Source organism: Filicampus tigris, chromosome 8 (assembly GCF_054856515.1).
Source record: "Filicampus tigris isolate MCC_2025a chromosome 8, RoL_Ftig_1.0, whole genome shotgun sequence".
NCBI lineage: Eukaryota > Metazoa > Chordata > Actinopteri > Syngnathiformes > Syngnathidae > Filicampus > Filicampus tigris.
In genome coordinates this window covers 22,941,649-22,962,557 of record NC_141224.1, presented here as the reverse complement: position 1 = coordinate 22,962,557, position 20,909 = coordinate 22,941,649, and the positions used below count along the sequence as shown (strand labels likewise).

Sequence of the window (20,909 nt, the reverse complement as noted above, 5' to 3'; positions counted from 1 at the left end):
CAGTCGTGCCACTGAAAGGATGTTTTTGCCCTTAAGTAAAGCACTTTGCTTTCTTTTTTTTTTGTTTTCTTTTTTTAATAGGTGTTCTGTAAATAAAGGAGAGTGCTCCCCTGAGCAGCTATTGCAGTGTTTTCATGTGTAAATGGCAAAAAGTCTGTTTATTCACTTGAAGTCTGCTTTTGCAGTTTTCAAACTGAGAGCAAGATTTGAATGTAGCCTCACTTCACCTCCGCCCCCTGTATCTCTGATCAAAGCCACGTCCGTCACTAATGTCAACATGCATGAGACATGCATTATATGAAAGTGCAGGGTGAACAAGCCAATCTTACCCACAGCTGCTACATTGCTAGAATTACTTATTCATAATGTGGTTTGATGGAGTGTTGCAAAACACTAAATGTTGCTGTTGTATTTTTGGGACTGTACAAGCAATTAAAAAAAGTAAACGAGATGATAAACTTACCTGTCAAGCAGAAACTGCTGCTTGCTACTTGCTAATTCCACGTCGGTCCTGAATCGTCTTCGCTCCATGTGGCTTCTCCACCTCTCAAAAGAAGCTTTTAAGTGTAACCAAGGCAAGCTAAAGGTGCTGGGAAAATATTGATTCTAACTTTGTGATGCCTTAAAGCAGGGTTATCAAAGTCAAATAGACGGAGGGCCAAATAAAAAAAAATTGCAACAAGCTGAGGACCGGACTGATAGAATGTTCATTGAATTTTTTAATTAAAAATGTCCAGATTGGCTCGGGTCCTTCGTGCCTGCTGATGATGTCACGCTTTATATTTCTGGAATATATTTCTTTGCCTCTATGTTTGTCACCCCCCTGGCTGTTGTGTTTTCATGTTCGGAGTTACTAAATAAAAAATAAAATAAAGTACATTACTGCTACTTTTGCGAGGCAGCTCGTACGTCACTTCCGCTTATGACCCGAGAAGAAGCCGCTGCTCGTCTTGTGAAACAAGATCAGTGGAAAGTTTGCGTTTCTTCTGCCAAACTGGAAACAATTTTCTGGTTGACTCGGGCTAAAAGATTGTATGAACTGTACATAATGTGAAGTAAAACGGAGAGGATCGTATGATTGGTAAGATGTCACCAGCTGACTCTATTTTAGAGTGGCAAGGTATGAATGTGGGTGCTCCTGTCAGAAAACACAGGCCCGTATTCCACTCCACACGTCTATTTAATGTGGTCGGCGAACAACACAAAGAATAACCTAGCAACATCATCCAATGCATATCCATTAGTTAACAATATGCCTAAACATTACAATTCACTGTATTAAGCAATTAAACAGCCAAACTATACATACAATACACGTTTCATCACTAGAATAGTTAGCATACTAGCCGAAATAACCAACTAGTGTTCATCGTGAAATCACTCACGAGAACATATCTAGGCTATTATGTACAGCAGTTACCTGACACGAACCTAAATGATTAAACTCACCTTTTAACATTAACACACAACAATAAACATGGTGAAACACGGGAAATCTGCAACTACTGAGTTTGCTGGCACGAACAAACTACTAGCTAGCTGTGTCGAAGGAGGAAAAAGAAAAGAAACCATGTCTCTCGCTATCGACACTCGAGGAGCGTTCAATGCCTGCTCACAGTGTGGGACATCTCAGTACTACATCGAAACTCAATGAATTTATCAAATGCCAACAATTACTAATAATAAAACAACGTCAGATTTCTACCATGAAGTATTTCTTAATAAAGTGTGTTTTACTCCGAATAACTTTTCACCACAATCCGATTCTGAAAGCTACGAAAAGTGCAGAGAAGTCTTCAGTCAGCATGTAGAACAGCCATGGGGTGGCAAACATTGATGCAAAGAAATATATTACAGAAATAGTGTAACGAATTGGGTTATCTGTGTTGTGGTCGAAATTGTGTCTTGCCAAGTTGTGTTGTTTCCCAGGTTAATGAATGCATAGTGCGGCTCGCTGGATGGGAGGGCATGCGAGCGAGAGTAGCGGAGGTGGACGAAGAGGAGAGCCATTGCTCTTTTTTGACTGAACGGTTGTCATACTGTATTGGCGTCGGCTGCGGGCCACAGTAGCTAATAAAAATGTCATAATTAAACTACGTCTGTGTTCTTGGAAGACGCTACAATATATTTTAAAGCCTGACGTCATCGGGCCTTGACTTTGACATATGTGCCTTAAAGCGACAGTTTAGCACTGGCAGCTGGCTGTTGGCATACTTGGCTCTCAACCAGTGAGGACGGTGTCGGTTTGTTGGATGCCCAGTGGTGGCTGGGACTGGGTCGCGTAGGACACCACCGATCCATACAGGATGTCTAGCCTTGTTTTGTCTCAAGAGCTGTCCATTTCCTTCTTTTAAACTTATGTTGCTAACCAGAGATAAATAATACAGCCAAGGAAACGAGTCTCTGAGGATTCTGGGTGTACCCACCTGTGCATGGCAAAAGATTGACAACATATTAACACCTTTTGTCTACAGTCTCTGATAGGATATTATTCCTCTGGCACAGTGTGTTTTAAAATAATAATTAGAGTAAAATTAGAGGCGTAAGATGGGACCATAGAGAGATGATTTTTTTCCCCAAAGATTTATAATATTCTACTGTCAGGTCACGCAGAGAGTTTTAACATACATGGCAGTTTTGTTTTTGTTTTTTTGTTTTTTACGGGATGATGGACCGATACCAGTCCAAGCACTCAACTCTTGAGTACTCAACAATCCTGATACCAAGTAACCAATACCATTACTATTTTTGATACATAACATTGCTATTAAACTAATGACAAATAATTTTAAAGAAAAACCTTTCACTTATTTCTGAGGAAAGGCATCACATTTAGTTTGTAGTATAGAATTTAAGTCCACAATAAAACACAAAAAACTCACTTTACGGAGCCCCAAAGGTGACATGCAAGAAAAAAAACCTTTGGCTTTCCCTCGCAAAAAACTTTGCATTTCCCTCACAATCTTTGCGTTTCTTCGCAATGAAATGATTGCGAGGGAACACAAATCTTGGCAAATGTAGCAATTATTTGGGCGGCTGTGTCTCAGTTGGCAGAGCGGTATGGGCTGAAATTTGTGCCACTAGAAACTGAATCTGAATAATGTAGATTTGAATTTGAATAGCTAAACTTGAATATTTGAATTGGAAAAACTGAATTTGAATTACATTGGCACAAATTTCAGACCATTAAGCCGGTTGACTCAAGGGTCGTGGTTCTACACTAAAAAAAAAGATCCTATGGATTTACTTAATTCGAACACATACTTCAGTTGCACATGATTAAAATGTGGTAAACCGTTATTTTCCCATGTTTTTCTCAAGAATAAACAAATATGTTTACTTTAACACATTTTAATCATGTGCAACCAGAAAGCTAATCGTCATACTCACTGAAACAAATTATGGTTGAATTTACTCTATTATATTTCGTCAGGTGGTTGCGCAAAATATAAGAGGATGGATCCAGATATATTTTCTTAAGTAAATGGGTAAGATAGGTAAGTAGATGGGAAGATAAGAGATGACTAAAAACAGGTGGATTTTTCTGCTTAACTAATGTTCCACAAATGCAATATTAACCAGAATGCCATGTTTAGAGTAGTGAAGGCGCATAGAACATATTATTCACCAAACAAATTTGGAGTTGACTTCCACTTTTCAAGGTAATTTGAGCAAATATATTATCTGAAGTGTGTATAAAACTGGTAGCCATTCCCATTGACCAGTACCCAAGTAGCTCTATTTCAAAAAAAGTTGGAGACCCCTGCTCTAAACACAGACCATGTGTTTGGTTTTAAACATAATGACACTGGTTTACACTTGTCACATTTTTCAGAGGAACTGTGAGTTGTGTCCTTTTTCTTCTTTTTTTACCCTTCCACGACTCGCTTCACTGAGTGGGATGTGTTGCTGTGACTCACCCACACAGTGTAGTTATCTTGCTGCTCCTATAACAGTTACACTCCAAATGCAGTAGTTTTCTGTGGCGTTAAGGACTTCATACATTAGACAAGGTACCTCTGCCTGTGTTCTTTGCTCTTCCAGTCCATGCTAGCCAGTGTTCATCAGTGCTTTTGCTGCCATCTTCTGACTCCCTCAAATTGACGGTCGCACTCATACAAGGCCCCTTTCTCACATAAAGAAGATAAAGTCTGGCAAGTGACTGCCAGGCTGACTATTCATACAAATTTAATGACTGTCGGGAGTTGGGGCTACAGCACAGAGCTCCCTCTGCTCACAGAAACCAACTGAATGACATCGGTTAGACATACCATAGAGTGGTGGGCCGGCTTTTCTTAAAATCTGTAAAATGTTTACAATTAAGTTCCCTTTTTTTTGTTTTGAATAACTGTAACAGGAAAACCTGGATAACTAGCATATCTTTGCTTGGAAGAAACCATCAAGGCAGTGTATTAGCCCCGCCCTCTTCAGCTGAAAATGGTAGAGCAGAGCGGAAGATGCTGTTTATGCCAGAGCGTTGGCAGGCTTTTCTTTTTGTTTGTGACAGCTAGTGTTTCTTACTTTTTGAGATGTCCAGTGTTTCCTACGGCTTTAACTTGATAGCTAAGGTATATTATTCAGAGTCTGCCTGTGCTCATAATCTACCATGACATGCACAGTTCTACAAATGACTCAGTGGGTTCTTGGATAATATGCAGTGTCTGACATTAACCAGTGATTCCTTAGTCAGTTAACACTGAATATCAATATGTGTAGCAGTTGTGATCACAGCTTACTAATATGGATATGGCATGAATTCTATTGCTCATCTGAACGCTTATTGTGTGGGCTCAGCACACAAGCGAGAGGAGTACTGTATGTCCAGGTCCAGCTTAATGCAGCCCCTTTTTTTTCTTCCATGACTGCTCAAAAAGTGAGGGTTATGATTCATTTATAATTGACGGGTTAAAAAGTTTGTCAATCATGTGAAAAGACATATCCCTGGTGTCAGGCGGAAACCTTACTACCTTCAAAGCCATCACTTTTCAGGAAACCAAAAAGACAGCATATTTGCTGAGCCATTAACTGTGCAACGTCAAAGAGAGCAAGCCATTTTCAACAATTTAGATTGGTCAATCTTTTGCAAAAATAACACACATGTGACTGACTAATAAAAAAAAATCTAAAATTTACCAAATTTGGACATGGGAGGTTTGGCCCGACGCCAGCGGCACATTACATTTTATTTGACATTTTGTAGATTTGTTTTAATATTCCAATGCAATGCAGTTCCTCTACATGCAGTCACATCCTGTTAATGGCAATTGTACTGTAATTCCGGTTAGAGCGCCCCTAGCAGTGGAAGAAAAATCCACAGAATAATCACCAGACTATAAACCGCATGGTTCAAAACCTAGGAAAAAAATAGCAGTCTATAGTCCGAAAAATACGCTACAGTGGTACCTGTACTTACGAACGTCTCTTCATACGAAATTTTCAAGTTACGAAAGGCCTCAACAGGAAAATATTGCCTCTAGTTATGAAAGAAATTTCAGGATACGAAAGGTAAAAAAAAAGTATGGGGTGATACTCGCAGTATGGGCTGCTACTCGCAGCTCCGGAGTTTCCTGAACGCAACATACTCATAGCTGCCCTGCCATTGGCTACCCTAGCATCTTCCTGGCATCCCATTGGCTAAAAGGGACCTCTTCCGTTTGTCTCTATGTGTGTGGATAGACAGTTAAATAGATGGATGCAGCGTCCTCGTCATTCGCCCCTCGGGCCATGAGGTCTAGTTTTACGTGAATTAGAAACGAGGAAAAGAAAAAAAGGAGAAAATCTTTATTTTGTCCATACAAACAAAGCAGGAGATAATAAAAAAGTATGAAAGGGGGATGCGATTGGGTGATCTTGCCAAAGAATATGACCGTAATGATCGACAGTCGCCATGTTATTAAATCAGTTGTTTACAAAACGCCACACAAAAAACACTTCTGAGAGAGAATATGAACGAAAGAGGGCAAAAAGCGATGAGGACAGCAATTAAAAGGCAAATGACCATCATTTTTATTCCTTACTCTATTCTTAGTTTTTTTACATTATGCACAACTCTCATTTATTGTGCAATAATATAATTGTAACATGTATTTGTTACATGTTTTGATGCATTTTTATGCTTTATGAAACATTTATGTCTGAATATTGGTGGTCTTGGAACGGATTAGGGCATTTACATGGAAAATGCGTCCCTACTTACAGAATGTTCTACTTAAGAAATTTCTTCCAGAACCAATTAATTTCGTAAGTAGAGGTACCACTGTATTTGTATTTTTTTCATCACCATTGATGAAATAAAATGTCCTATAGGAATAATCCATCCAGCCATTTTCAGTATCTTATAATAATAATAATAATAATAATAATAATCGTAATCATCATCATAATAATAAATCATAATCATCATTATCATAATAGTAATAATTATAATATATGCTGTTCACTACAGTCGGGGGGTGCTGGAGCCTATTTCTGCTGATTTCGGGCAAAAGGGGGACTATAGTCAGTTGCAGGGCACATAAAGACATGTATACATATATATATGTATATACGTATTCATATACATTCACACCATCACTGAGAGGGAACTGGACCCTCGCTGCCTGCACCAAAGTCAGGTGAATGTGACTCCTTTAGGAGTAATGATGTCATTATTTTTGCCATGAAGTTTTAGTCTTGATATTTATTAGCTTCTGAAGTGTGGTCAAGAGGTGCAGGGGAGACTCAGAATGCTAATCCAACCTCTTCCTTGATGAGGTAAATGCAGTGTACAGGACATACAGTAAATCACATGTTGTGTTCACTCCTGCGTCTTGCCACAGGTCTGCTTTCATTTTCTTCCAATGCCAGCTACTCATCAGCAGAAATTGTACAGGCCATCTGACGTTACGTTTTTCTACCTAATGCTGATTTTGGGAATGAGCGGACTTAGGTGGGAAGAGTGATACTGGCTCGCTTTTTCACTTTGTATGTTGTTTATGTAACCAGTTCTCCTTGATGTCATGCTGCGAAAACCTTATCAAGTAATGCAACATCCTGAAATCCTGGAAGAGACATTTTCTTCATGCTCAAAGCAGATGGCAAGCGTGACATTTTCTTTTGGTTTTTCATCTCGCTTTGCCCATGTCTCACCTCGATCTAATATACAATACGGTCAGGTTATTACTGTGAATATACAGTCACTGTAGAAGCTTCTAGACTACAGCGCTACGTACTCAGTTGCCATAGCGACGCCATTGTAATGAGTCTGCATTCTAATGACTTCTCTGTGGGTCATTTGAGGAGTTGTGTTATTTGGGGAGGAACTTTGATTTGCGAGGTTCTGTCACAGAGGCCGCATCAACACATCTTATGTTCCTCATTTATGTTCGTATGCAAATTGTAAGAGGACATTCCGGTATCCCCTATTTGCGATTTTATGGCAACTCACCTGAGAGTGGAGTACTGTACTGGCTCCTTCGACTCCTTTGTCTTTGACTTGTGAATTCCGAGCCCCTAGAGTAGCAATTTATGTTTTCCAGCCTGGGTTCTTCTTATAATGTTATCCTGGGCAACTTCTATCCCTGCTCACTATTCTCATTATTGCTTTAGAAAGTTGTCTCACAACAACTAAATAAAGCTGATCACTACTTTTGCATTGTCTCTTTCTCCCTCCATTTGCAGCATTGTCCAATGCATAAAGTCATTATTCTCTCAACGAGACGGGCACAATTTGCATGTTTTGTATTTGCACTGGGCGGCACGGTGGTCGACTGGTTAGCACGTCCGCCTCACAGTTCAGAGGTCGTGGGTTCGATCCCGGCTCCGGCCTCCCTGTGTGGAGTTTGCATGTTCTCCCCGTGCCTGCGTGGGTTTTCTCCGGGCACTCCGGTTTCCTCCCACATTCCAAAAACATGCATGGTAAGTTGATTGGATACTCTAAATTGCCCCTAGGTGTGATTGTGAGTGCGGATGTTTGTCTCTGTGTGCCCTGCGATTGGCTGGCAACCAGTTCAGGGTGTCCCCCGCCTACTGCCCGAAGACAGCTGGGATAGGCTCCAGCACGCCCCGCGACCCTTGTGAGGAGAAGCGGTACAGATAATGGATGGATGGATGTATTTGCACTGCAGCTATGTCATCAATTACATTGATCATTCCTGAAGTTGCTAAAGGTAGTGTAGATTTAAAATCGGTACTTGCAACGACGGCCAATAACAGTATGGGCCGCCCTCTTGTAGCCGCTATACAATCAGTAACTAACGGCATATATTTCTGACGGATGCCTATTAAGATGTACCAGATAGTTTGATTGTGACTTTTTCTTGCCACTGGATTATGGTTTAGTTTATTTATTTATTAAAATTAATTGTCTTGTGTGTTCTACACAAAATATGTATTTTATGAACAAATGGGAAAAATATCAATTTTTCATCAATCACATGCAATTTTAAGGAAAAATGGCAGCCCTCACATATACGACTTGTACTCCAGTGAGACTTATATACGTTTTTTTCTTCTGTATTATGCATTTTATGGCTGATGCGACTTGTACTACGGAGCGACGTATTGTCCGGAAAATACGGTAATTGTGTATGATGACCATAAATGTGCAATGCCATTACCAAAAATGTGTAACACAATTACTATCTGATCCATGTATCACTAATATACTGATTCACATAAAACCATGATTATCCATATGCAATACAATAATCACTTGGCTGACATCTTGCTAACATATTGGCTAATATGAAGTCCCCCATGTCCTTCATCATTTCAAAAAAAATATGTATCAAAAGTACTAGTGGTATCTGTGACTACTCAAGAGTTGAATACTTGTACTGATATCGGTATGAAAAAAAGTGGTCTCGAACATCCCTGTGCATTATCTTGCTGAAACGACACGTTTCTATTCAGTTTCTATTAATGGTCCATTAAGTTTTGCCAACAGTAGTCAGCGTGACTCCCTTTTGTCTTGCAATGGTGTATATACACCATAGTGTGTACGAGGCTTTTTAAGGGCGTCTATCTTTGTTTTTAACTGAAGTTTTAGTTGCTCTGCTTTGCCCACAGTGCTGGTTATTTTGCAGCCTCATGTTCACTTTGAGCTTTACAGTACTTATGTTCATGAAAACAATAATTGCAAAAGTGTCTCATCCATTTATGATCATTTTGAACATCAAAGACCTCGCCATAAGCCCTTATTTTACTCAACAGTAAAGGTTTTTAGACTACCAAAATAACCATCCCAATGTTTGCCACTTTTTCTTTTGGGTACAAGCCACAGTGATATAGTAGTTACATGTTTAACAGTATTGTTGTTCCGATACCACTTTTTGGGCCCCGATACTGATTCCGCTATCTGGCTGTGCGGCCGATACTGGCCGGTGCCGATACTGCACAGATGCATTGCCATTTGAAAAATCAAAATATAAGCACTATTTTTCTTGTAATTCTAAAGAATTGCATACTCACTTGAATGTGAAATTATTCATATTTAAATCATCACTTGTGAAGTATCTGTTGTAATAGGGCTGCTCGATTTATGAAAAAAATATCAATCACGATAATTTTGGTAATAATTGAAATCCCGATTATTCAAACGATTATTGTTTGCTACAAAACAAGAACAGGTTTAAACGTAAAAAATATTAAGACCAAATTCTTTGAAACACTATAATAATTTAAGTTCGTTTTGGACTTAACAATAATCATTAAATTTATAAATTGCAAATGTATAAATTAAAGTATGGTTTATTTGTATAAAAAAACAGAGCATTGGAGTTAAGCTGCTATGTGAACTGCTTGAAGTAAAATGACAATTTTGACAGAATAACAGATATGCTATTCATCCATACATTTAGACCTTTGTCTGGAGCCTTTTTTTGTTTTGTTTTTAAAGTAATATTTAAGTAATTTGCTTCTGATAAATTATAAATTTAATATGCTGATTGGGTCAAACTAATTTAAATGCTGACTGTTACATACTAGTAATCTATACAATACTTCTAAATTACAGCAGGCCATTATATAAACTGTATTACAATGTAAGGACCAATAATATGTTTGCAAATTGCATTTGAAGCAATTTTAAACAAAATTGAACACAAAAAATTTGACTTCATATTATCGACTACACAAGAAATGTAACTTAAGTCACAATAATAATGTTTAGCATGGTTTCTATTTTTGTGCTAGTAAAAGTAGTGTATATTTGCATAAGATATGTTATTTAAAATAAAATCCCTCGTGCCGATTGCGAAGTGGAGTCTGTGCCCTAAACTTTTGGAAGCCTTGTCCGGGCAATAGATTCTGTTATCTTTTTGTGTCCCTCCGATATTGATGGGTGGGGGTTGCTGCGTACAGTGTTTCAACGACTGAGATTTGCGTTGCGGACGACGCCAAATCTAACTCAGTGTTTTCTTGCTTTGGTGTATCATAGCATCATAGTAAACCAAACGATGGATGAATAGATTCGTCGCGTTGCCGGTGGGGAGACAACTTGCACTTTATTCGTCTTTGCTCACCGTCTTTCACGGCAAATAAGATATTTCGACTTGCCTTGGTTGTTTACATGTTGTTCCTGTGGCGGTTTGTGTGCCATTTTTAGGTCTGTTACTCTGTTAAAACGTTGAGTAGGAGCGTGTGCAGTGTGACTTGCCGGGTGCGTGGTACGGGCTGGCTGGCTGGCTGGCTAGCTTGGAGAGGGCGGCGCGGCGGAGTAACTCGTGAGCGCATGCCTCAAAACAAGTCAAAATTAGTATTAATAATTGTTTTCTACGATTATGCCAATTTTGTAATCGTGGAGTGCAATAATCGAAAATGTAATTGAATTTCGTTTAAGTGCACAGCCTATGTGTGTGTAACATATACACACACAGAATACGTGTGTTGACTAAACAACCTATTTCCATAGGTCTTCGTGCTGGTGAAATTGCAACATGGGCTAGATATTAACGTTCATGTGCATTTGGAAAAGGCTCTTCTGTTTCCCTCCGGTGTGTGGCTCTCAAATATGCGCGCTACATTCAAAGAATGATACCAGTATCAATGACCAGCATGGGCGCTTCATTTGTTCGTACTCGCCGATGCCGATACCAGCATTTTAATGTGGTATCGGGATACTTGCCGATACCAGTATCGGTATCGGAACAACACTAGTTAACAGTAAACAATAACAAGTTCTTTTCTCAAACAAAGCTCGTCCTATTCTTGTATTAAGCAGTGACATGACAAAAATGAAAGAACGCAAAACGGCTAGATGTCCTCCATTGCTCGTAAACAGTGTCCTGCTCCTGTTCTTTAATTAACTAATGTTGGGCACTGCCAAGCTTGTAGATGTCACATTATTTGCGACGCTGATTCAGCCATCGTCACACCACCCACATGAACTGACAGTAACGCACGCCAGGTCAGGGATTTTCATTCCAAATGGTCAGTAACATTGCGAGATGAACAGAAGTGTCTGGCTTGCTTATGATGTGGCTTTCTTGTGATGGAAACATTGCTCTGTGCTGTTCTGATGTACTAAAGCAAACCGATTAGCGCTATCAGGCATATTTTATAAGCAGAACAGTGTCTCTTGACTTGTGTCAGGAGGCAATTTATTTGGCTCTATTATTTCTTTGTGAAATTAAAGCTGATATTTGTTTTCTTTGTCCAGGTGGTGTCCTGTCATGCCTTTTCACCAGGTTGTCCTGCTGCGGAGCTGACACTGTCAGCGAGAAAAGCGCAGACCTTCACCCTTTATTGCTCCGTTCCCTGCTACTCTTTGTGCCCCAGGGAGCGGCGGCAGAAATCCTGTTCTAAAAACCTGACGCAACCCAGTACAAGTCAGTCCTCCTGGCTAGTGGAAACATCCTCTGGGTTGTCGTCTTGCCTCTCTGGTTTCCCAGTCATCGTTTCCTTTACAGCATATCTGGCCAAGTCAAAGTGTAGGGAGCCATCCCTCATTCATCATCATGTCGAGCCGGCGGAAGGCTTCCACCCCGTGTATGATCCGACCACAGGAGACCATGGTGGCGCTGGATGATGAGGAGGTACCCTATTAATGTCTGGGATCTATCTAATTCCTTACTCCGAGCAAGTTTTATAAATATCTTGTGATATTATATAATGGTTATATCCAAATACCCGACCTGAACAGTTGGGAGAATTTTATTTTATTATTTTCATACTTTTTGTCTGTTTTGTGACTTATGTATTTATTTTGGGTAAATAGTATACATGTATGAATAAGTCTTGCGTGAATTGATACATTTGTTTTACATGAGCCGCTGTTTTGAAAATGGAACATTTTGCCATGTCATTTGTAATCTGAAAACGTGTCTTCCTCGGCTAGACAATAGAAAATCATACTGAGGCGGATGCTATGGAGACAGATCCATCCGGTGACCTAGACCTGACAGAGAAGACCTCTGACTCCCCAGCAGCACCTGACTTCCCAGCGTCCGAGTCATCAGACAGTTCCAAGTCGACACGTAAACAACAACGGGGCTATGAGTGCAAGTACTGCTCCTTCTCCACTCAGAACCTCAACACGTTCAAAGAACACGTGGATGCCAACCACCCCAATGTCATCCTCAACCCACTGTACCTGTGCGCTGTATGTAACTTCAACACAAAAAAGTTTGACTCCCTGACAGAACACAACGAGAGGAATCATCCTGGGGAGAGCAACTTCAAGTTCAAACGCATCAAAATGAACAATCAGACAATCTTGGAACAGACAATAGAGGGCTGCAGCAGCAATGCAGTCATTTACAATAGTTCCAGTGTCATATCTGGTAAAGCAGACGGGCAGAGCACCATGTCCCTCAGCAAAACCACCACAGTCAAGATGGGGAAACAAAAAGTCATGTCATCAGATAATAAACGGATGGAGCCTCAGTTGTGTAAACTGAACCCTGACTTGACTAAGAAAGCAATCACAGCACTCAATGTCAACGGGACAGTAATCATCCCAGACTCGACTCTCCTCAAAGCTGACGGCCTTTCTCACATCATGCCTTCCCTGCAGCGGCCTGTAAACTACACCCAGGTAGGATGCAAAAAACATCTGGAGTGAAAAATTCCTAAGTTCGGGGTCGGAGTCAGAAACGTCGTCAGAGACATCTCTCTAAAACCTACGGTTGTCTTTGGAGTCACCCTTGAAAACCTGCAAAATAATATCTCAGCCCAACATAATTCCTCCAAAATGTGAGTGCTTAGACCGTACTGGAGTATAAGTCGCATTTTTGGAGGAAATTAATTGTGCTCTTAGTACACATAATTTCCACCGAGCTACGATGGTAACATTTAGCTAACATTCACACAAGAAAGTTACGGTAAGATAACTTTAAACCCACCAAAACGGTTGTAGATCAATTAGATAAGTCTTTTATTTATCCCCGACCGTGTAGAATGTTTCCTAGTCTCCAAAAGTATTTATGTATTCGGTCGTAATTATCTTTTTGTTCTCTTCCCTGCTCTCAGCTCCGTACGTGTGGCTGATGCAAGACCCCAGGCAGTGTCTTAAAGCAACAGTATACTATTTTGTATAGATGTATATTGATAGAAAGTCAAATTGTCTTTATCATACTTTTTAATTAGTTATTAATCAAAATGTTACATTTTAACCGTTTAAATGAATCATGCATTTTAATAGCTTTTCTGATTTATCACTGTTTCTTTATGTGGGTTACAGTAAGATGTGAAATGGTATACACTATACATGTTATTCTGCCCGTTGTAAAGTCAATATGTAATGCAGGTTTATATGCAGCCTTAGAACGCCCTCCTGTGGTTGTTTGGTGTATTGTTTGCTTACATTGAAAACGAAAGAGATAAAATATGTGTTAATAATTTTACACATAAGTCGCTCCAGAGTATAAGTCGCACCCCCAGCCAAACTATGAAAACAACTGTGACTTATAGTCCGGAAAATACAGTACTATTTTTAATTTTTAAAAATCGAGCGGTAATTAGCCTGCTGTGTTCTCTTACAAAGACGTTGAAATTGTCATTATCTACGAACATATATCTTAACCAAACATCACGTTTGGATGGTTCACGTTCACGGCTTTAAAGTCCGCGAGCGTGTCGTCTATGTTACTGCTGTGACTATTATCAGAGCTCCCGCGATCGACTGTGCCTCCATTACTCTTCGAAAAAATTCCAGATATCCTCCGACAACTCACGACACCGTCACATGTATATTCTGATGCGTTTCATTGGTTACAATAAGATGTGAAATGATATACACTAGAGGTGGGCGATATACATCGTCTTCGATATCATCGTCAATCTTGCTTTCACGATTTGTAATTTTACATTATTGAGTACTAATACTGCCTCTGACTCGAGACAGTCAACGGCTGCAAAAATGCTGAAAAATCAGTGCGCATTGACGGCAGAGGAGGAGTAAATGATAATCATTCGCCGAATCAGCGGGCAGGACCCGGTCACGTGACCCTGTCCGCACTGCAGCCGAGCTATGTTTCAAGTATTGAGGAGTGTCCAGCGGGGAATAACAGCAATGCGCGAGTCCACGTCGTCCGTAGTCTGCAAATGGTTTGGGGTTGACAAGACTGACGTTGGTGGGAATAACATTGTTAGATGTGCCAAAACGGTCACCGTGAAGAGCAATTCTGTTGCACCACGAGCCATATGGCTTACGAGGAAAACTTGGCAAGCATGCTAAACAAAAGCTTAAACACACACACTCAGAAAACAGTCGCCAAGTTGAACCAACAAATATAAACGCACGCACGCACTCACACACACACACACACACTCAGTACTTTTGCGAGCAAGTCAAACGTGACATCCTGGATGATCGGTTAACATTGAGTTTACACGCTTGTAGTCTGCATCATTCATAACTAGCCTGTATTCCCAAGGCATGTTGTACAAACTACGACGCTTTATTAGTGTGACGCCAGCATACACCCAAAAATGAATAAAGTCACAAGTATACATATCACGGCGATGAATGGGTGGGAAAATGCACTTTTCGGGAAATTGCAGTTTTGTTATTCAACTTTATTCTGAATACGTTGGGCAATGTATGAGAATTGGTGTTGTCATGACGACGGCTTTTTTTTTCCCTCGCTGGGTGACACTTCGTCACACGTCACATTAAATACATTTATTTCCCATTCTGATTTCCCAGTCTGACTGCTCCAGTAGTTGGCAGTGGTATACCAGTACTTACTGCAGCTCAAAATGTCACAGCATTATGGAATAACAGCAGAGACAGTTAAATGACATAAATATTCAAAAAAATCGATGTAAGTCTATACATAATTTTTTTTTCACAAATTTTTTTTTTTGTTAAATATTGTCGTAGAATATCATTATGTTTTGCAGGAGCTATATTTAGTAATTTCAAAGAGATGTTGTTCACAACCGCTGTCTATCCACAATTGGTCTGTGAAGCAAGTGCAGATTTAAAATATTTTTTGTGGAATATCGTCAAATTATCGTTATTGAGCGTTTGGAAAAAATAATGACATTTTTTTTTTTCCCCATACCGCCCACCCGTAATATACACTATACATGTTATTCTGCCCGTTATAAAGTCAATATGTAATGCAGGTTTATAGAACGCCTTCCTGTGGTTGTTTTGTGTATTGTTTGCTGACGTTTAAAAGGAAACAGATACAATATAATGTGTTGATAATTTCACACAAGTCACTCCAGAGTATAAGTCGCACCCACGGCCAAACTATGGAAAAAAAACCTCTGACTTATAGTCCGGAAAATACGGTATACGCTCTCCCAGCTTTAAAAGGAGAAACACGCAACAGCGACCCCGGCTTTAGTGGTAGAAACGCGGTTATGTGCTCCCGTCTTTAATGGGTTTATACTCAAAGATCAATTTGGGCAGTATATGAAGTATAACATATCAATATCAAAAGTTGGAATTTGACTATACTGTGATTAGCAGGATGACTTGTGTTCTTATGATTCCAGGTGCCGAAGATTGCCATTCCCCTCAACACAACCAAATACAATCCCTCTCTGGATGACAACCTGACCCTCATCTCTTCTTTCAACAAGTTCCCATACCCAACACAAGCTGAGCTCTCTTGGCTTACTGCGGTCTCCAAACATCCAGAAGAGCAAATTAAAGTCTGGTTTACCACCCAGAGGCTCAAACAGGGCATTAGCTGGTCACCGGAAGAGGTACAAATGGTCAATTTCTTATTTATCTCTACTTTTTCTTTTGTATGCAGTTTTTTGATGCCAACTCGAGACAGTCAAAGTCGAACACACTCTCATGGGAGGTAATTGTAATGAATGTAACAGGAACACATTTTTCCCGCAACAGGTAGAGGAAGCAAGAAAGAAGATGTTCAATGGTACAATCTCGTCTGTGCCACAGACTTTCACAGTTGTAACGCCTCATCTTACCACTCAGTCATCCGCCAATACACCAACAGTCACGACCTCAGTCTCCAAATCTGTGCAGCCTGCGGCCTCAGTCCTCCAGTCCGTCCCTTGTCAACTCTTGGGACAGACCAGTCTGGTACTGACTCCCGTAGCCAACGGCTCTACTGTTACGTGTGCACCACTGGCACTCACATTGGCTAACCAGGTGCAAAGAAAATATATTTGACCCTCAAGAATTTTTAAGAAATGATCGAAAATTAAATTATGATCTCATTTGAAATAAACAACAAAGAAACAAAAAGTAACTGAAGATCTATGCCTCCATTTTTTTTCCCACAGGTTGCACAGTCACTGAAACGACCCTTGGCCTCACCCTCAGCTGCCTCAGAGAGTAAACGGCCCTCCATCATTCAAGCCATATCCACGCCTATTGCCACATCTAAACTCTCATCGCCCAAAGTGTTAAATTTCACTGCAGACCCCAACAAAACAGCCGAGCAGCTATCAGTGCTTCGGTCTAGCTACATGCAATGTCCTTTCCCTGAGGAAGAAGAGGTTGGAATAATGAAATAACTACCGTTACTCTAAGAACTACAGACCGTGTTAATCACATGCCTTTTGTCATTTGACAGATCTACAGGCTGATCGAGACCACCGGACTGTCCAGAGGGGAGATTAAGAAGTGGTTCAGTGAACAAAGGCTCCTAAATCTCAAAGGTATTTGGTATCCTATGTCTGAAGTTATGAATTACCTAGGCCTCTAGGTTTTCATTTAAAGCTCTAAAGCTACATTTGGAACAACAATGTGCAGTCCTGAAATAAGAGCTTCATAATAATTTTGGTTCACTGGTTTGGGAGAAGAAGAATATTGTCTCTGTTGTTGCCAGGGCAACACCATCTACTTTTAGAGGACTGTAATATTGGTGGGCCATCCTGGACACAGTGTTCAGTGAAGGATTTGCTGATGCCATCTAAACAACAAACAATAAGACCCTGGATAAGTGGAAGAAGATGCATGGTTGGGGGCATATTTGCCTATTGTGACAATCTCGAAACTATGTTGTAAATTACTAGGGGTGTAACGGTACTCTAAATCACATTTCGGTTCGGTTTGTTTTTTTGGAAACTTTCGGTTCTGTATATTTTCGGTACAAAAAAACGTTTTTTATTCAAATTTTATTTTTTTTAAAAAATAGAAAAGTAAACGGTACAATTTTTAGAAAAAATAGATAAAAGCGAACCATTCGGGTGATATTCTAAGAAATTACACCCGAATAAAAAATACACTAACAATAAAATCTCTTAATTTTGTAAATTATTTAGACACTGAAATCTTTAAACACTCAGCAGCAACAGCCTACAGCCTAGTATTCAAGTTAAATACAAGTTGTCATTACAGTACATATATTCACTTTTTGTGCTGAAAAAATACATACAATAACAGTTACAATTATTGCTAACTATATTAAAACTCTTCTTGTAATGAAAAAAACCCAGTAACTTTAAAAAGTCTTTATAAAATTAGATACACTTTTTAGGCATTGAAATCTTTGAATGTTCAACAGCATAATGTAACGAATTGGGTTATCTGTGTTGTGGTCGGATTTGTGTGTTGCTGAGTTGTGATGTTTACGAGGTTCGTGAATGCAAAGTACAGCAAGCGAGAGGAGCAGCGGAGAACAAAGATGAGCGCGAGCAGTTGTACTTGGATTAATTAAAAATGTGATAATTAAACTACGTCCGACAGTGTGTTCCTAGAAGATGTTACAATATGATAAATCTCGCAATTTAAGTTTGATGTTTTTGGCTAAAAAGACCCCCTCCGTCCAAAAGCATCACTCGCTCCGCCCTGCACGCAACTGCGCCCGCCCGCGTAAGCTACATTGACTCCAATTGAAACGCGCCGCCAGCAAGGCTCCCTTCGCAGCCGCGCCTCCGCTGCGAGCAGAGGGGAGGGACGCAACACAAGGCTGTGAAACATCAGCAAGGGACGATCTGATGTTTTGATCGGCAATATAAGGCTTTGATCGAATATTCCGACCACCGCAGTTGGTGTGAACATAGCATTGTCTGCTGTGTGTGTGGAGTTTGCGTCTTGTAATACTGTATATGCCATGAAAAGGTACCTCGCGCGGGGAGCATGGCCAAAAGTTTGAACACAACCAACTTAATCCGACATTTGAAGAACAAGCAATTGGGAGACTATGGTGAGTTTACGAGGCTACATTGAATAAAGTCAAGGCGGACACAGCGCAGTAGTATTATTGCCACATGCAGGCAGACGCATTGTAGGTCACTTGTGGGCAACAGACCCACTTTATCATTTCATAATTCACAAAAAGATTAACAGTGACTTTTTTCTCGTGGACAAATGCACAAGACAGTTTGTCTATGCACAAGACAATAAAGTTCCTGAGTCGTTTAAATGTAGGAACTCATTAAATAGTTTTGTCAAGGGAAGCCTGCATGTGACTATTTTTTTCTAGTTTGATTATATTCTGAACCATGCAACGTTTGGGTGGCATGTTATTTATTTGACTTTTTGCATAATTAAGTCTTTTGAGACTGCTGATTATTTTGATCTGTTAAAAACTGTGTTACTAAAAGCTGGTAAATTTAAGTTTTTCAGTTATCTTTGCGACTGAGTAATTGTTGTATTGTGCCAGCAACGGTTTTGTATTTCTTCATGCTTTTGAAAATATATATAGAGATTTTTGCCAAAATAACGGCAATAATATGGCTGTTTTTTTTTTTTTTCAGACAGTATGGCATAATAGCAGTCACCATAAATAAATGGAAAAATATCCAGATATTCCATGTGATCGGAATCTGTATCGGCCGATCTCAGTCATGCATGATGGGTATCGGGGTCATAAAACCTGATCGGAACATCCCTAGCCATAATAATACCATTTATCCATGCATTTATGATTTATCACGGCTTCTGGCATACTGGCTCCTCTTTTGTGCCGTCATCCTCCTCTCCGCCCGTGCGGAAGCTCGCGCTAATAATAAAAACTGATCAGAAACGATACGCAAGGTGGACCGAACCGAACATGCCATACTGAAACGTATTGATACACCCACCGTTACACCTATAAATTACACACAAAGACCATACAGTTCTTTTAAAAAGTCCCATGCCATCAAAATCCATTTTTCTCTTTCATGTATAAAAAACTGTTGGTCAAAAATGAGTCTGTGACATGGTTTGACATCTATGCGGTTTGTCGTTATTGCGAGATAACAATAAAGGTGCAGTAGCCTTTGAAAGACATAGGCCTGCAAAATGAGCGGATCTTTATTCTGTGGCGGCGTGACGTAGATTTGACAATCAGTATTCAAGTAGTCACTCACTAAATTCAAATTCATGTGACGCTGCGTAATGACAATCAATCAGTGGCAAGAATATGCTGCGTCTGTCAGTACAGAAGCAAAGAAATGATTGTTGCTGGTCATGGCTCATTGGAACATTTTGATAAGTCCTGCTACCAATACCGGGACCTTACCAAAAAAAATGGGGTATCTGGTAAATACTACTTGTTTACAGTAGTTGGTTGTAGCCAACTTTATTTTGAACCAAACTAGCAATAGCATCATCCACACATTATACACACTCACTCGCTTCCACTCACTCACTAAGTCTTTATTAAGATATAAAAGAAATGGTCTTGACAGCTACCTGTAGAAGCCCCACCTTGTCCCGGTACATGTGGCACAAAGCAAGCTAATACGCATTCAGTGTCTTCACTACTCGCGCAGTCATCAACCATATAAAATTATGGCTGCGGAGTGGGCGGGCACGAACGCAAGGCTGGAGAGCACACTGCGTGCATACAGAGCCGCCATCTCCATCACTGGGCGAGTCTTGTCAACGAAGCAGCGGGCTCTGTGCTGTCCAATTGGAGCAAAGCTTATTTACATATTGAATATTACTGACAAAACTGCTCCTGATCAACAAAAATAGCTTCAAAAAAGGGCATCCTGGTAATTTCCAACTCAAATTCTATCTATATCTTGCAAAGTCATTATTAAAAAAAAATACATTATTTAAAAAAAATAATAATAAAAAGTAGCATGTGACCTTTGAAGTCTCATAAATGCAACATACCTTTTAAACTGCTACGAGCAGGAGACTTATAAATTGCATTTTACCCAAGTTACACTTGTCATGTGTACACAAGGTTTTTCCTGCGTTCAAAATTGCGAGGCGGCTGCCTCCAGCTAATTTATTGCCCGCCTAAGTGACTCAACACAGCATGGTTGATTTTCCTCTGCGGCAGCAATGTATATAAACTGCAGTTAGAGCGTTCGCCACTTTGGAGGCGCAATATCAGGCCTGGCCAACCTGCGACTCGCTATAGCCGAATGCGACTCTTTGCCCGGTTTCATGCGGCTCTTAAATCCCTTTCCACTCTGAACTTTCAGGGCACTGTTGTCAAACCCATTCATGTGGTGAAGGGCGGCACCACAGAATGGAGCATTGCTGGGCGGCACTGCGCTAACTCGGACGTCTGCCGCGATGGCAAATCCCCTCGGATTGAAACATATTCTACTTT

General features: G+C 40.2%; 1 protein-coding gene across 3 annotated transcripts in view; it reads left to right on the top strand.

The window, feature by feature from the left end:
- The window catches only part of zhx2a (zinc fingers and homeoboxes 2a), a 63,193-nt gene that overhangs the window by 17,823 nt on the left and 24,461 nt on the right, over window positions 1–20,909 (top strand). For 2 of the 3 annotated variants that reach the window (XM_086037643.1, XM_086037642.1), the window contains 6 exons: window positions 11,639–12,014; window positions 12,317–13,015; window positions 15,931–16,143; window positions 16,289–16,555; window positions 16,690–16,905; window positions 16,983–17,067. In XM_086037643.1, the coding sequence (XP_085893769.1) occupies window positions 11,937–12,014; window positions 12,317–13,015; window positions 15,931–16,143; window positions 16,289–16,555; window positions 16,690–16,905; window positions 16,983–17,067 (1,558 nt within the window). In that variant the 5' untranslated portion in view covers window positions 11,639–11,936. The remainder of the gene's footprint in view (window positions 1–11,638; window positions 12,015–12,316; window positions 13,016–15,930; window positions 16,144–16,288; window positions 16,556–16,689; window positions 16,906–16,982; window positions 17,068–20,909) is intronic. The other variant, XM_086037644.1, reaches the window with a different exon arrangement.